Source organism: Protomyctophum parallelum (genome assembly GCF_964188405.1).
Source record: "Protomyctophum parallelum genome assembly, chromosome: 7".
Classification (NCBI taxonomy): Eukaryota; Metazoa; Chordata; class Actinopteri; order Myctophiformes; family Myctophidae; genus Protomyctophum; species Protomyctophum parallelum.
The window spans coordinates 37,803,640-37,821,861 of record NC_139705.1 but is presented as its reverse complement, the minus strand read 5'-3'; the positions used below and the strand labels follow the sequence as shown (position 1 = coordinate 37,821,861).

The 18,222-nt window shown below is 42.9% G+C and overlaps 2 protein-coding genes across 2 annotated transcripts; one reads left to right on the top strand and one right to left on the bottom strand.

The window, feature by feature from the left end:
* Positions 1 to 72: 72 nt before the first annotated feature.
* Positions 73 to 6,385, bottom strand: LOC310861646 (E3 ubiquitin/ISG15 ligase TRIM25). Its single transcript, XM_083769191.1, has 4 exons — positions 5,743 to 6,385; positions 2,096 to 2,235; positions 1,572 to 1,739; positions 73 to 1,001 (listed from the first exon to the last, which is right to left on the bottom strand). Exons 1-4 carry the CDS (start codon positions 6,361 to 6,363, stop codon positions 293 to 295), a joined length of 1,638 nt encoding a protein of 545 aa, XP_083625317.1. The 5' UTR covers positions 6,364 to 6,385; the 3' UTR covers positions 73 to 292.
* Positions 6,386 to 9,780: 3,395 nt separating this feature from the next.
* Positions 9,781 to 14,762, top strand: LOC310862073 (leukocyte elastase inhibitor-like; the record flags this gene model as incomplete). The annotated part of the gene is made up of 4 exons (XM_083769810.1): positions 9,781 to 10,024; positions 10,648 to 10,959; positions 11,084 to 11,142; positions 13,605 to 14,762. 4 exons carry the CDS (start codon positions 9,781 to 9,783, stop codon positions 14,760 to 14,762), a joined length of 1,773 nt encoding a protein of 590 aa, XP_083625936.1.
* Positions 14,763 to 18,222: the final 3,460 nt, after the last annotated feature.

The window sequence follows — 18,222 nt, the reverse complement described above, 5'->3', positions numbered from 1 at the left end:
GTCTCATCAATTAAAGCTGCAATCCATAACTTTGATGTCCTCATGTGATTCTCACGCATAAGAGACCATTTCTCAGGGGAAGAGTAGGGAGACCACCTCCAACCACTGCAGATGTATATAGTATACTATATTGTATCTGTATGTATTGTAACTATCTTACACATCGGTTAAAATAAAGTTTTATTCATTAGAATAACTTCTGGATTGCAGCTTTAACACGGTTGATTTTACTGTGGCTTTGTTATATGACGCGACAAGCTGCATTTACAACAGTATACTGTAGTAGCAGCGTCTACACTCCACTCTGCAGTGTGATCCAGGACTCTGCGTTGTTGGAGTGGATGCTGAACGCCGGGTACACTTGCTCCCTGAACACAGCCTTAAAGGTGTGCAGGTGCTCCCTGCGCCCTTTGATGCTGTGAAACGCCAGCGTCCCGCTCTCATAGTCCAGCGTCACCTCGATCCTCAACGGCTGATTGGACGTCTCGGGCAGCCCCACGTTGGACGAGGCGTGGCACGCCGTCAGCTTCTTGTTCTTCCACTGCACTCGCCAGGAGACACCGTTGTGTCCCAGGCGACTGTGGTCGCCACGGCGCTGGATCGACTTGTAGCACAGGCCCAGCGACCACATGCTGTCCCACCCCATCTCCACCACCCACACGTGCTCGCCGCTCGAGAAGCCTTGGCTGCACAACACCTGGGGCGCGCTGGCAAAGCGCTCCAGGTTCACCATGTAGGGCTGCTTGGTGGCGCTGTACTTGACGGTGCGCAGGTCGCTGGAGAGCACCAGGCTGGGGTGAGCCGTGAAGAGGTTGAAGGTGAGCTCCAGGGGGTTGAGCATGACCTGAAGAGACTCCAGCATACGAGTCAATTCGGAGTGGAAGTCCTGGGTTCGGAGGCGTCCCTGGAGCCGATTGGTGTTGATGGGGGCCTTCGAGGGGAGCCTGGAATGGACGGTGGCTGTGATGGCTTCTCTGATCTGGGATTCAATCAGCAAATACCTAGGGAGAAGAGGACAAATATGATTTGCTCGCCTCAAATTTACTTGGGTTTACTGCTTTACACATATACACAGAGTAGAGTACAGTAACAGACCGATACTGGAACTAGACAAAGGTAATTTATTAAAAAGAGAAGTTGAGAAATAGCCTGATTAGGTGGATGCAACCCTAAAGGCTAGAAACGCAAAGGGAATTCCATTCCTAGAGAGCCATGCAGAAGAACACCAACTGTTCAAGTTCTGTTTATTCACTCACTGTTGATAAACAATTCAGATACCCTCGGCTGAAGGCTGGCTGACACTGTACATTAAATCAGTCCCATAGCCACTGTTGATAGTTTGTAGTGTACATAATCCATAGGTGATAGATGTTTGTTAATATTTACTGGTGACAGATTGGATGATAGTCTATTGATTGTGTTATGTAATTTTAAATCTATCACTCTCTCATTCTTATCTCTTTGTTTGCTAAACAACATTAAAATGGCGTGCTTTAACCTTGATTTGACCTCAACCGTGCAGATTTTTTTTTTTAAACCAACACAGCCTTCTGTTTATAGCAACAACGTACCTGTGTATGAAGAGAAACTTGTCTGGCTCGGAGAGGGCCTGCACGACACTCTGCTGGGCCTCCAGTAACTGTTGCTGCTGTTCTTCCAGTGCAGACAGACCGTTCACCCAGCTGTCCCTCCGCTGGCCACGCTCTTCGTCCAACAGTACACTGAGTCGTTCCCTGTACCTGAAAAGAAAAATTAGGTACAGTAGATAGTATCAACACAGTCCTGACTCCCACCTTTCGATCTAGCATACAACATTGATGCATGCTAGATGTAAACAAAGGGTTTGTTTACATCTTGCCCCAATGCATTTCCAATGGAAGTCACATGGTTTGACACAACATTTTTTGTACGGCTTTCAGCGGTGTTTCGACTGAGTTGCAGGTGAATAATGTTTAGAAACACACTTTGGTTATTTCAAAGCATTTCAATTCAACTATAAGTGAGACTCAAAACCACGTACAGTGCTAATTGTGTTTTTGCCTTGACAGGCCGCCCTTGTAAATTAACCTGTGTGGTTATATAAGGGTTGAATTACCTGTCCACCATGGACGCCATGTTGTCCATCAGGGTGACAGCCCTGTTGACCAGTTTGTCCCCCACGGCTTCAGACGAATCCTGGTCAACTGCTGCCTTCTGGAGGAGACGCTCTGTCATCTGCAGCCTGCACAACACCACCTGCAACCCCAGGCAATGAACCTGTTAATGTACAGTAAGTACATGTGCCTCTCTGTGTGTGTTACTGTATAAGTTGTGGGAGGTCGGTGGGAAACAGGACTCAGAGTGCAGTATCAGGGGTTAGACGCACGGTGGCGCCCCTGGTTTTATTCAGTTCAGGCCAAACAATAGTCAATTTTACATCAGAATTCATCAGACAACATTCTTTCTTGAAGTCCGGTTTCCTAGGATGGTTACGACACTGCAGAGGATGAGAGGGGTGGTTAGCAACGGTCAGAGCACAAGGTAAGTACAGGGTTGGGGCCTGAGACTCCGGTCTAGGCAATCTACCAACTAGACTTTTCCATAACTTTCCTTCTTCTTTTCCAGGTTCCAGAGGCGCCAGAAGGCCCCCCCGGATGTAGGTAAAAAGGTAAGTGACTTTCTCTATCCACAGGGTACAGAAGAGTACTTTTGGGTAGAAGTACTCGGATACATAAAGTTGAGTAATCAGAGTAAAAGTACTTGGTTCGGGTCCAGGTGAGTAGGTAATCTAGGGCCCCTTAGGCTCGGCCAACAGGTAGGTACACAAGTACTTATATTCTGATTTCTCTCTATACAGTGGGCCCGCCGTAGCAGTATGTTACAGCAGCCAATGTGTCTTTCTTTCTAATCACAGCCTTGGTCTTCTTTCACCAGGGTAAGGTAGGGCTCTCGCCAACAAAGTCTTTTACAGGTTTAACTGAACAGAAACGGGCCTGTCTTCGTTCACAGGGCTAATGTGACACTTTAGCTAGAATGTACTTTCTGTGATAAACATCAATATCCTCTTCGTTCACATTCTTCAGGGTTAGCGTGACACAGGTAACTATACGTCTTCTCTTCAGTTATCAACAAGGTACTCTTCATTCACAATTCTTCTTATTATCCTTAGCTTCTCAAGCATCTGTAAGTGCCTCTTCTTAGCCAACGTTTGATAGTGAAAGTCTTACTGCGACCTTAACGTGCGGTGGTCTGCCGGTGGATACGAGGGTCCCGTCTTCTGCTACTCGTCCCCGAACCGAGTCAGGAGGGTCTCCAGGTATGCACGGTTTTCCAAGCGACGCTTGTTAAAGGGGGCACACACTCCTGTGTGCGCTTTCAGCCCCACTCCTACAAGCCTGATGAAGTGGAATACAAGACAGAGTTGAGTTGCGGTACAAACAATCAAACAGAGCATTTAGATATTGTCGAGGGATCCGGTACCGAGAGGAGTGTGAACTTACCATCCAGCGCCAAGCTGCCGACATACATTGTCCGAGCGTTCTTGGGTGAACCAGCCAGTGTCAGGGCTAAGTTCCACTGGCATTTATAAAGGGCGCGGCTGTCGCTGATTGCTAATCGGGCGGCGGCCGCATTAGCCGCAGCTGGTGTAGGATCGCACTGGGATAGTAGATGGCGTCTATGACGCGTCCGTGGGCGGAGCGCGTTGGCGAGGCCGGCGTTTGTCTGGTTGTCATAGTAACGCGCCCATTATTCTGGTGGTATTGTGGCGAGACTCCACAAAGTGTATATCATTAAATAATCTACGGAATTACTCCTGGTATAATGGGCCCTGGTCTTCATGGGTACAGAGGATGTAAAATTAATATTGTCTACAAACTCTACATCCTACAATATTCTACAAATATTTGGCAAAACATATCACCTATAACCAAAGGGACCCTCTATTCTATACTAGGCCCGCTAGCAGATCTAACAGCTCACAGTGTTTTGCATTGCCACCCATTGTGAGCTAGATCTCAAATTAACGACAAGGAAATGAATTCTAACTGCTATCTCTGACCTAAATTCCAGCCTCTCTCATATCTTGTCAACATGCCAGACATTATTTGTTTGTTTTAATAAGACAGGAGGAACATTCCTGTTCAGCAGTCATAGGTTGATTTTTAAGACGTGGCAAGATTCATTTGAAACTGGAATATGTTCAAGACACATTTTGAAACTGGTTTGCCTCGCACTCACAGACAGATTAAATCTAGTAATCATTCAGGTAACATTTTTCCTTTGGTATTATCATTGTACTACTCTTCAATGCACCCTGTTCCTATCATTACAAATCGCTCAATGCCGATGTTGGCAACTTCAAGTCCTTCGAAGTCCAGATGTGTTAAAAGTTTTTGTTGTAGTAAAAGTGGGCTTTAATATTTTTTACATCTGTATTCTGAAAGAAAGTAGGGGCATTAAATAGACAACATGTAGAAAGTAACATTCAACTACACATGTGTTATTTCACACCAGATAGCACTGTTGGACCATGATCAGTAATTATATGTTTTGCTCAAACTCTATGAATGGTGATCTTTGGATCAGAAGGTCATATTTATTTTTGTCAAAAGGGTGGCATTAAAGCTTATTTAAATGAATAAACCCTTTTAAGAAATCTATATGGAAGAAATATGTTTATACAATATGACTATAGGCCTAGCTATCTGCAGTTATTGTGTTCTCCCTAGCTACGGCTTCTTTAGTTTCTTCTTTTTTTACATGGCTTCTGTGTCCCAGCATGCATTTGCCTCAAGTACTTATTACCCCCTCAGTAACAGAGGTCAGTTGGAAGAATATACCTGTAGTTCTGGATTGTGAAGAGATTTCAATTTCAATCAAATTCAATATGTGGTCTGTGAAGGTATTGCATGTGAGGTGAAGAGTTTTTTTTTTTTTTTTTTATAATAAATTTTTCTTCCATAGAACAGTGCACTAAATTACCTGGTGACTTATGATGGCAGTGGCACGTCAATGTTGTCAGGTTACAAGGAAGTCGAAGATCAAGACGTTTACCGGATTGCTGATTGTGTATGGGGGGGGGGGGGGAACTATACAAAACTGCATTCCCTTCTGTTTTCTACATTGTACTTTATTGTGTTGCGTTTTTATTCTATTGGCTTGTAGGTGGCTTTGGTTGGCTTCTGTCATTTCAAATATGCTTTATAAATAAACTTTGAGTTGAGTTGAGTTGTAAATGTGCCCATATAATCACAACACTTACAATTTGTTGCATGTAATATCGTACATCGTCATTATTTATTTCCTTACATTTCATGGACTATTTTAATACTAAAAGGTATTTTAAATAAAAGGTAGGTTATTTATGTATTTACATTTTAAAACGTGTTCCCATGGACCACATGCAGGCCAAATTATGCCATGGACAACTAGTAGTCTGTGGACTATTGGTTGAGAAACAGTGGGATCAGATGCAAAGACATGGTGCATAGCAAGTGTTACCAAAGCACTAATCTTAGCTCATATCCCCACTCGACAGTAGCGGAAATAGCAGGTCTACAAGCTCACAACCAGTCATGATGTAGTGTACTGCACTAAGCTAATGTCAAAAATAGCAGCTCTACAAGCTCACAAGTTGTGAGCTTGTAGAGCTGCTATTTTTGCTTTTTGAAATATGTGAAAAAAGGAAAATAAATAGAATATAGGCTACCCAAAATAGGGAAGGCAGGTAGAAAGTGGCTGAGTTTAAATCAATAACAGTACCTTGTTATGGCTCTCCAGTGCTCGCCTCATCTCCTCCTCGGCCACGTCGAAGGTGAGCACATCATGATGCTGGTGAGCTCCTTCTATGAAACAAGTAGCACACAGCGACGTCATGTCGCTGGCACAAAAGTACTCCAGGGGCCGTCTGTGGGTGACACAGGCCCTCGTCCCAAGCAGCCCCTTGGGCTCCACCATCGAGTGAGCGTGGAAAGACTCCTTCTTGTGGTGCTTCTGGAGATGCTTGTCGCACAAAGACACCTCGCACTGCAGGCAGGCCTTCACCGCTTTGGCGTCCCCGTCGATGCAGTGGTCACAGGCCACCTCCGGCTGCTCCAGCCTCGTCTCGGGGAGGCCGTCTGGCATCGGAGGAGGCCCGGCGGCTTGGTAGCCCTCGACGATGCTACGGAGCTTCAAGTTCCTCTGCAGCGTCTCGACGCCGCCATACCCCACGCGACACTCGGGGCAACATGTCAGGGGATTTTGGTCGCCTCCCATGGTGAGGGATGCCTGTCGGATGCAGTCCAGGCAGTAATTGTGACCGCATGGGAGAACCACAGGGTCAGAGAAAAGCTGAAGGCAGATGGGACAGCTCAGCTCATATTCTAGCAGCTGCTCTGACATGGTGTTGGGTTGACAGTGGTGCAATGATGTGTTTCCTCTGTTTTCAGATGTCACCGTCTGTTCTTTCCAAACAGTCACACCTTCCAGAAAAATACAGGTGAATCTGAAACAATAGACCAAGAAATCAACATAGTCATATAGGCTATATCTTCAGACTGCCAGCCAGATTATGGGCCTATATGATATCCTACTTGCAATCAGAGTTCTCACAACTCATCATGATGCAATGCCTTGAGCATTTGTAGATCTGCAATATTTTTTACCATCACATGAGTCATGACAATGTATAAGTTAAGAGTTACTTACAGTACTCCTCTGGTGATACGTTGTTACCACAGCAACAAATGTAGATAGGTTGATGATGTCTGCACACACAAATCCAATATAATGGCTTGCAAAAATCAGTGTAGACGTCCAGTCAACAAGATTGTGAGTGAGAAATGGGTCTCTCCTGTGGTCTGAACAAAGCACTCCCCACTGGCACTGAAAGGTGTGTGTCTAGAAAGGTGAGTAGGACAGCATTCCGTTGCAACTACTAAGCCCTCCTTCCTTCCTGCGCGGAATTCACACTGATATGGGCTATGGTTTACGGTAAAAATATCCTGCACATGATCATTACTGCCCATATTTCAAATGTTTTTCAAGCAGAACAATGTGATAACAATCTCCCCTGGCGTAGGCCTAGAGAGGGGCTTAACATCCTGAACAATATGATGATGATGATTGTTTATTTATTTCCGTGTCCTGCACACAATGTGCCCAACCCTCATGGGTTTATAAGACACCATTTCACAATTGCATTTGCAGCATGTTTACATTACATAATTCACGCATTTACAGCATGTTTACATTACATAATTCATTATAATAATAATTGAACACTTAAATTGCTGCTTTTGAAAGTCGAATCGAAGGGTGTGCAAGTGATATGTTTTTGTAAACAAATACAATGTTAAAATAAAACTCTATGCTCTATATTTAGATAGTAGATGAATAATTGCTGTCTATTGTTTGTTCACTCTCTCCAGCTCTTGGTAAACACAAAATATAATGTCAGGTCGGGATACCAATTTTTAAACAATCCGGAGAGGAATGTATGTTTATTTTTGTATGATTTCAAATAATGTAAATCTGCAAAGTAACTAGTAGGCTAAATAAAACAGTAAAATAATTGCAGGGGATTAAAAAGTACAATATTTGTCTCTGTGATGTGTTGAGTAGATGCATAACGTAGGCTAGGTAAATAAAACAAAATAAATCTACCTCAGTGTGTGTGTGTGCGTGCGTGCACACACGTGCGTGCTTGCCTGCATGTGTAATCTCATGCCCTAAGGTAAAAGCACAGTGTTGACTGTACACGCCATGGGGCGAACAGCCATGTCCTCTCTGTCCCAGAAATGGGCGTGTTTGTTTACTACCAGTATTTGAACAATGACTGTGGAGAGACACTTAATATAAATGAATGAATGAGGGGTCTAATGAGGGTCCAGTCCCGGCCAATGCAAAAAACAACAAGCGTTTTCACATGTCACTGCCTATGTCCCACACCTTGGTGGTGGGACAAAAAGTTAAATTCTCATGCAAATTGGCAAATTAGAATTCTAGACACAATAATTTTATGCTTTCCTTTATTTCCCTCTGAAAAGAAATAGGTGCACATGACCTGTATCTCATGCGTTGGTGGTATAGTGCTTAGCATAGCTGCCTTCCAAGCAGTTGACAATGCAATACTGTATAGTACACTGTCTATTCATGCAAGAGTTTCCCTGCCAAGTTGCAACGCTTCATTCAGCAATGTTCAAATGCCATGACTTGTGCAAATTGGGAAGGACAAACTGATATAATTCTAGACATAAAAATGTTGTGCTTTCCTTTATGTCCTGTATGACCTTGTCCCTCTGCAAATAGGTGCACATGACTTGTATCTCATGCATTGGTGGTATAGTGGTTAGCATAGCTGCTTCCCATCTGCGGGTCCAATGAGACCTGGAACCAGCACACTGCTGATGTGGTGTGTGGCACACTGCATTGTGGGAAGGCCAGGACCTTTGAACTGTCAGCCGTTCCTTCTGGAGTCTCTGGAATGGAAAATGAGCCATGGACAGAATCCTACAATTGCTCCTCCACGGAGGCGTCGCTCTTTGACCGTCAAACCAGAGCATCGCTTTTGTGGAATGTACAGGTGTGACGTCTGACCATTTTGTATGCTCGCTGCTGTGTAATATTTCTTTCACATATTATTGTACCTTTCCAGAAATAAGCTACAGAATAACAAATATTTTAGGCTTGCATGTTTAGATCAGGTGGTTTTCCTGTTACCATCGTATCACTTTTATTTCTGTGCCAAGATGTTCACAGTCAGTAACACTATAATCTATAATCTATAATCCGTACAGTCACAGAACATAGATTCAGTAACACTCTATAATCCGTACAGTCACAGAACATAGATTCAGTAACACTCTATAATCCGTACAGTCACAGAACATAGATTCAGTAACACTCTATAATCCGTACAGTCACAGAACATAGATTCAGTAACACTCTATAATCCGTACAGTCACAGAACATAGATTCAGTAACACTCTATAATCCGTACAGTCACAGAACATAGATTCAGTAACACTCTATAATCCGTACAGTCACAGAACATAGATTCAGCAACACTCTATAATCCGTACAGTCACAGAACATAGATTCAGTAACACTCTATAATCCGTACAGTCACAGAACATAGATTCAGTAACACTCTATAATCCGTACAGTCACAGAACATAGATTCAGTAACACTCTATAATCCGTACAGTCACAGAACATAGATTCAGTAACACTCTATAATCCGTACAGTCACAGAACATAGATTCAGTAACACTCTATAATCCGTACAGTCACAGAACATAGATTCAGTAACACTCTATAATCCGTACAGTCACAGAACATAGATTCAGTAACACTCTATAATCCGTACAGTCACAGAACATAGATTCAGTAACACTCTATAATCCGTACAGTCACAGAACATAGATTCAGTAACACTCTATAATCCGTACAGTCACAGAACATAGATTCAGTAACACTCTATAATCCGTACAGTCACAGAACATAGATTCAGTAACACTCTATAATCCGTACAGTCACAGAACATAGATTCAGTAACACTCTATAATCCGTACAGTCACAGAACATAGATTCAGTAACACTCTATAATCCGTACAGTCACAGAACATAGATTCAGCAACACTCTATAATCCGTACAGTCACAGAACATAGATTCAGTAACACTCTATAATCCGTGCAGTCACAGAACATAGATTCAGTAACGCCTGCATGTTGTCCTATTATTTTGCCATTTGATTTCAACCAGGTGATATCACTGCAACACTGACAGACGACTGTTGGGGGAACGTGAAGGTGACCATGGATGGACCAGTTGTGGGGGGCATGTGTGCCAGCACCTGGACTCAGAAACACTCTGAGAGGCTGAGTGAAGACCTGGGCTGTGGACGTGCCTTCCCTAACAAACAAGACACATCAAGGCGGACTCCTGCCTTGAAAGTGAGCATCCTGTCGATGACCCGCACCAAACAGACCAGGAATCTGACCGAAAGCACCATTGTGAAAAAAGACAGAGACACCGACTGCGACCTTTCCAGCCTCTGTGGTGTGCTCAGGTAAAATACTCCAGATACTACACCCATATGTACACATTTACACCGCCAGATACTACACCCATATGTACACATTTACACCCCAGCCTCTATGGTTTGCTTGAAATTGTTTAAACTGTACTGTTGTATACTGTATCCCTGCAGCCAGTGTCTAGTTTAAACTGTACCGTCTGTTTTATACTGTATCCCTGTAGCCAGTGTCTAGTTTAAACTGTACTGTTGTATAATGTATCCCTGCAGCCAGTGTCTAGTTTAAACTGTACCGTTTTATACTGTATCCCTGCAGCCAGTGTCTAGTTTAAACTGTACCGTCTGTTTTATACTGTATCCCTGCAGCCAGTGTCTAGTTTAAACTGTACTGTTGTATACTGTATCCCTACAGCCAGTGTCTAGTTTAAACTGTACCGTTTTATACTGTATCCCTGCAGCCAGTGTCTAGTTTAAACTGTACCGTCTGTTTTATACTGTATCCCTGCAGCCAGTGTCTAGTTTAAACTGTACTGTTGTATACTGTATCCCTACAGCCAGTGTCTTGTTTAAACTGTACCGTTTTATACTGTATCCCTGCTGCCAGTATCTAGTTTAAACTGTACTGTTTTATACTGTATCCCTGCAGCCAGTGTCGAGGCCGATTTTGACGATTCCAGCGATCATTGCTCTGGAAATGTGAAGATACGCTATAAAGGTCAACGACGCCCCGTCTGCAATGAAACTCTGCAGGACGCCAATGTCCGAAATACCATCTGCAAGCAGCTGGGATGTGGAGAGGCCATTAAGACCCTTGAATTCTTTGGACCTCAGCCGGGACCTCCGTCCCAACATGGCCTGTCAGGACTGACTTGCCCTGAAGGAGAGAACACACTGGCAGGCTGTACCATAGAGGAGGACACCAGTCAAACGTGCACTTTTGTTGGCCTCAAGTGTGATAGTATGTTTAATACTTGAATTATTCCAACTTAACCAAATATATAGGTATACTGTAGACTGGCATCCTATTAAATACAGCTATTTCCATTAACTTATGTCTGTCCCTCTGTTACGTCTCATCTCAGAATGGCAGAAGATCACCCTGAAGAAACCCAAAGACAAAGCCTGTGAGGGCGACGTGATGGTTTACAGTAAAGGACAGACAGACAGACAGACAGACAGACAGACAGACAGACAGACAGATATTGTATACATTATATTATTTGTGGGTCCTTGACAAGGACCCACAAATTATATAATATGAAAACGTTTGTCAAGAACTGCTGCATCCATAATAATCTTCAGACACATGCAGTGTCTGCTGGTAAACACTAGAATCTAGTGTTACAGTGTTTTGCTTCCATCTAGTGACTAGATGGAAGCAAAACGTCGGTTTCCCAGTCTGTCCATGACAAACGACTTTATAGTACAGCGGCTATTGTATTGTATTGTATTGTAACAGCCATATTGTGAGAGAACCTTTCACTCGGTGATACAAGCGTGAAATTTGGCATGAACATGCCTCTGGGTCACCTCTTTAACTTTTTTAACCGAGCCAACGAAAATTCCAATATGGCGGCCATTTTTCAAGATGGCCGCCAAATAAGAAAGGCGGTTCTGGACAACCGTGGGTGCGGCCGACTCGAGACCGGGCACTGCACTCCCTGTGGGTGTGTGGAACGTGTGTGTCGAATTTGAAGTTGGTGGGGCGAACGGTTCTCGGGTTACGTGGATTACAGATGTACACACGCACACAAAAATCGTGAAATATAGAAGATCATTGGAACGGTTGTTCGCTTGGTGATACAAGCGTGAAATTTGGCATGAACATGCCTCTGGGTCACCTCTTTAACTTTTTTAACCGAGCCAGCGAAAAATCCAATATGGCGGTCATTTTTCAAGATGGCCGCCAAATAAAAAAGGCCTTTTGTGGCGGTTCTGGACAACCGTGGGTGCGGCCGACTCGAGACCGGGCACTGCACTCCCTGGGTGTGTGGAACGTGTGTGTCGAATTTGAAGTCGGTGGTACAAGCGTGAAATTTGGCATGAACATGCCTCTGGGTCACCTCTTTAACTTTTTTAACCGAGCCAGCAAAAACTCCAATATGGCGGTGCTATTTCAAGATGGCCGCCACATCTAAATGTTAGCCTATATGTCTACATTTCTTACAAATTTGTAAATTTGTATGTCTCTAAATGTTATGATGAATTGAACAAGGTAACCAAGTCTAGTGCTTTATTGGTCGTCCACTCACAGTTTGTATTGAGTTGTGCTTGAAATGTTCTGTAATTCTGCAAACTGTTAATAAATACTTAAATGAATCAATCAATATCAATCACAGGCCACCAACACGTATGAATGAGTTGTCATTGGACAAGATGTCTACAATTCCATGCTGCGATGATGTCTCTAAATGGGTAAATTTCGTTTAAATTAAGTAATGCAGATGTTTAACAATAATTAATTATACCTCTTGGGGTCTTTATGTGTGTAATATGTGGTTTTAGATATTTTAGATTGTAGCAGTGAGCCCAGTGTCTCTGATTCACTGCCATGTATTCATTGCACTACCGGTGTGAGTTTGGCTCCCATAAAAGTGTCCATGAAAGTGTCATGGCGCAGCCCAGTCACGTGACCACTTCACTTCCTTCTAAGAGCTTCCTTGGACTACATGTGGTCTCAGTAAGTCAGACCTCCCCTATCCACAAGGAGGAGCAGTGCACCAAAGTATTATGGGAATTGTAGTCCAGGAAGGAAGTGAGCCCAGTGTCCATGACATCAGAGACACTGGGCTCACTGCTACAATCTAAAATATCTAAAACCACATATTATATACACATAAAGACCCCAGGAAAGTGTTCTAAAGCTTCTAAACGTCATTAACATATATTCTTTTGCAAAAAGGGTGAAGTGTCCCTAATGTCAATGAAATTCACACCCACAACACTAGAGGGAGTTCAACAAACGATGTGCAACCCAGATTCGGCACAAACAAGGGACTAAATTAATGTAGCTCTGTAACGTTCTGCTTTCATGTGAAATGTACCCATTCTGCAAACTGCCAATAAATACTAAATAAAACTAAAAGTGGCATCAGTGCCACTTTAGGTCGTTCACTTTATGGATTTGGTTTCTTATGAAGATTGTCTTATTGGCAATAATGGAATAGTCACAGAATACACACAAATCACAAAATTATGACACGTAATGTAATGTAATGTGCATGTGTATAGGCCTACCCCTGAAAACAGGGGAAATATATTGCACATGCATCCGACAGTATCCAGACATCTGACAAGTATAGGCTTTAAACAGCTTATCAACATCAGCTGTTTCTGGGCAGTTCCGGTTACCTGCTCAGAACCCAGTCATGTCATAGAACTCCATGTATGGGCACCGCTCCATGTAGAACTCCATATTTGGGAGTAGTGATGATGCAAGGATCAAGGCAACTCAACTTAAAACCAGCTCACGCCACATTAATCAGTGAGTTCAAACCTAAGAGAGACCAGGATTTTATTGCTAAAAACATGATGTTAGAAAAACTTATATTTTTTATATTTTCACGTGTGAGTTGCTTCATCTGGACACTGCTGGACATTAAGAGTTCTAACACTAGAACACTGGTCACGGCTTGCAACAACTTTTCTTTGTCTCTGTTCAAGCAGCTGACGGAAAACAACAGCGCCAATGTGTTCTACTCTCCTCTCAGCATCTCCTCCGCTCTGGCCATGGTATTGTTGGGAGCACGTGGAAACACAGCCACCGAGATGACAGAGGTCCTGCACTTCCACAAGTCTGTGGACGACGTCCACCCAGACTTCTCTAAACTTATAAGTGACCTAAACAAGCCAGGGAAGTCCTATGATCTCAGTCTGGCCAACCGCCTGTATGGAGAGATGACCTACCGGTTTGTCAAGGAGTTCTTGAGTGAGACCAGAAAACACTATGATGCACAGTTGGAGTCTGTGGACTTCACGCACAATGCAGAGGGAGCCAGGCTGAACATCAACAGCTGGGTGCAGAAGCAGACGCAAGGTAAAATCAAGGACTTGCTTGCCTCAGGTGTGTTGACACCAGACACCAGAATGGTCTTGGTCAATGCCATCTACTTCAAAGCCAAGTGGCTCAAGTCATTCCATGAGGACAGCACGAGGGATCATCAGTTCAGACTCAATAGGATTGAAAGCAAGCCGATGAAGATGATGTACCAGACATCCAAGTTCCCTCTTGCTTTCATCCCTGAGGTCAACTGTAAGGTCCTGGAGCTGGCCTACGCGGGGAAAGACCTCAGCATGCTCATCTTTCTGCCCAATGAGATCGAGGATGATACGACGGGCCTGGAGAAGCTAGAAAAGGAGCTGACCTATGAAAGGTTTGTGGACTGGACCAATCCAGGCATGATGGATCAGACAGAGGTTTACCTGGGCCTACCTCGATTCAGGATGGAGGAAACGTACGACATGAACAAAGTCTTGATCAAGATGGGCATGGTGGACGCCTTTTCCCGACAGAGTGACTTCTCTGGGATGTCTCCATCCAACAATCTCAGACTTTCCAAGGTGGTGCATAAGGCTTTTGTGGATGTGAATGAAGAGGGCACTGAGGCAGCGGCTGTCACTGCTCTCTTAGTGAAACATTATTCTTCCAGTGCCAAGAATGACTCTGTTCATTTTGTGGCTTACCACCCCTTTCTCTTCTTCATCCGGCACAACCCCACCATGAGCATCCTCTTTGCAGGCCGATACTGTTCTCCTCCTTGAGCTGGCTGGCTCTCAAGGAGCCAGCTCAAGGAGCTATATTTTAGCGGTCCAGGATTCGAGTCTGTGTGTCTATTTGTTGTGACCAAAGGTCGCAGTTAACTATGGAATCGCACATTTCCCCTCAGTGTATGTGTTTGTTGGTAGGTCGGGGTGAAAGAGCATGTGACATCATCAGGGATGGAGCATGTGACATTAGGTGACATTATCAGCGATGGAGATCCCCGATGTAATCAATATTAAGCCCATATGTGGGGTTCCCTGATGTCATCAATATTGGCCAGCATTTCTACATCGGACCTCAAACCTCAAACCCTTAGATCAATAATGGAGCTGACCTATTCTGACATTCCATATATTCATCCTCCCTCTTTGATGTCTCCCTTGACTGATACCTGCCAAAGGTATTAGTGCAGCCGAGCCTGGCAGCCGGCGAAACAATTGTGGCCTTGGACGTGTATACACGTCTTTTATATTATATCAACCACGGGGTGCTCCTCCGCGTCATCAGTGCCCATACCCGAGGTGGGGTTGGCGAAAGGGCCTTTCTGTGTGGAGTTTGCGTGTTCTCCCCGTCTCCCCTAGGGTAGATACCCTCACAAAAACATGCCGTAATCCTGGTCTCTAAACTGCCTCCCCCTGATGGAGCGGAAAGGAACTGGTCGGAATAACGTGTTCCTTCCACGCGCTACGTCCGGCCTGGGAAACTCTCCCCCGTAAGGTGAAAAGAAGCAGCTTGAACTCCTCATGCATAGAAGGAAGCATGAGGTCAGTCCGCTTTAACATTATGCAAGGGTATACAATAAGGTCAATTTTAATGTATTTTGTAGGTTGTTCCATGTGTATTAGGGCCACAGAAGCTAAAGGCAGATTTACCTAGTTCAGATTTACCTTTTGGACCAAACAAATAATTACAAAGAAGAAAAACAACAAAAAAGTGTTGTAACCTGCCATTGTTTTCTACTTTCTAATTATTTGTTTGGCCCAAAACATTGTTTATTGTCATGATTTGTCACGACAAGAGTTGGCTTTGTCTGCGGCGTAAAGGTCTTTAATTAAATAAATACTTTTTGAAAGGTCTATGAGGAAAATGAACGGCAATTTATTTTCCGGGTCTCTCGAGGGGGCAGGACTGCGACGCTCTATAAACCAAAGGTACATAATAGGAGCTGTACATAAAAACCTGATACAAATCAAAACCAATACAGTAGTGCCATAAAATACGAATATTAAATGCCCCAGCCCCCCAGTCCCAGGGCGGACACTCAACCACAAGGCCACTGATCAGAAAAAATAACCAAAATACAATGAGGGCTGAATATCTCGCAAAGAAGCTACAACAAAATGCAAATGATGTCTGGAAAGAAATTAAGGTATTGTGCAAAACATCTTTGTCAGCAAATATTGACAAGACTACTGGCTCTGAGGAGATTGCTCAATTGTGGCAGAAACAATATTAAATGTGAACTGTTTCAACTGTGTTCAAAGCAACGCCTTTATAGTGGGCAACATTGACAACAGTGAGGATGTTACCATTTCCCCACAAGAAATCTATGATGCAGTCAGAGTCCGACTCCTTAAAGATAACAAGGCATGTGGTATGGACAAAATATCAGCTGAGCATTTAAAGTTTGCAGGCAGAAAACTCTGCTTATGTTTTATCGGTTTTATTAGTGCCTGTTATTAAAGACAAGTCTGGGAAGCTGAATAGCTCAGATAATTATATACTGAACAGACTGGAGAAGTTTGTCCTGACGTATGACAACGAGCTGGGTTTTAAACCTAAACATGGTACTGATATGTGTATTCTTGTACTTCAGCATTAGTGCATTTTTTTTCCTCAAAAATGTTAACCTTGTTTGGGTATTGATTAAAGAGTTAATTAATATTCAAAAACAACACCATGGATCTAGACAGTTTAATAGATTCAAAATAATAAAAGCAGTACGTGCCATGATTTGATTGAAAATGTACTTCACAGTATGCAGAATACATTTCAAACGAAAGTACAGCTACAAAAACTGTTACTTGAAGATAGAACCAGAAAATCACAAAGACTTGTTTACATAAGGGTCCTCCATTTTAAAATAATCAGAACATTTAATGACGTACAAATGTACACTTCTATGAAAAAAAGGAAATCATACAGTTAAAAAAATGGAAAAAGATATGTGCAGGGATGCTGGGGGGGGGGGGGGGGGTTAATTGAGCACACCAAAGGACACAGGATTGAGATGGCAGACGTGAAATGAGGCCTCTTATAGTAATCGATTACTATTGGGTCATTCATAATCAATAGGTATGATGGTAGTGTCTGTTAGCGAGCTGGCGCGAGCGTCTCATCTCTAGCTGTGAATTGGTGAATTTATGCTAGGAAACTGGAACTGTTGAACACTGAACAGACGTAATCTCCGTTTTAATACCTGTGACATGATCGACAATAATAAACTGTATTTATAGAGCAAATTTCAAGACAAAAATGCGGCGCAAAGTGCTCTGCAGAACAAATAAAGAAAGGCAAAAACATAAAACAACACTTTAAGCTTGATCTTCTATTTTCAAATGGTCCAAATGTATACAGGGTTGAAGTTGTTAATGTATGATTTGTAGAAAGAATATTCAAAATCTACAAAGTAATCTACAAAGTTTTCAAATAATTGTAGTGGAGTAAAAGTACAATTTGCCTCTGAGATGTAGTGGAGTAGAACTCAAGTAAAGTACAAATACATCAAAATTGTACTTAAGTACTGTACATTTTAGTTACTTTCCACCACTGTCATTTACTGCCCTAAAAACATCCAGTCCATAAACTAAAAACATCCAGTCCATAAACTAATAAAACATCCAGTCCATAAACTAATAAAACATCCAGTCCATAAACTCTAAAACATCCAGTCCATAAACTAATTAAACATCCAGTCCATAAACTAATAAAACATCCAGTCCATAAACTAATAAAACATCCAGTCCATAAACTAATTAAACATCCAGTCCATAAACTAATAAAACATCCAGTCCATAAACTAATAAAACATCCAGTCCATAAACTAATAAAACATCCAGTCCATAAACTAATAAAACATCCAGTCCATAAACTAATAAAACATCCAGTCCATAAACTAATAAAACATCCAGTCCATAAACTAATAAAACATCCAGTCCATAAACTAATAAAACATCCAGTCCATAAACTCAATTCCAAAATTGAGTGCCATGGAAACCCAATGTTAGTGGACTGGATACATCATGGTTGTGTATAGGAATCCTGTGTTCAGAAAACACACACACACACACACACACACACACACACACACACACACACACACACACACACACACACACACACACACACACACACACACACACACACACACACACACACACAAATAGTGACTCCCTGTTAATCAGGATTTAGACAAGAAGTATATTGATCAGGAGCCGGTGAAGGTCTTGGAGGTCTAGG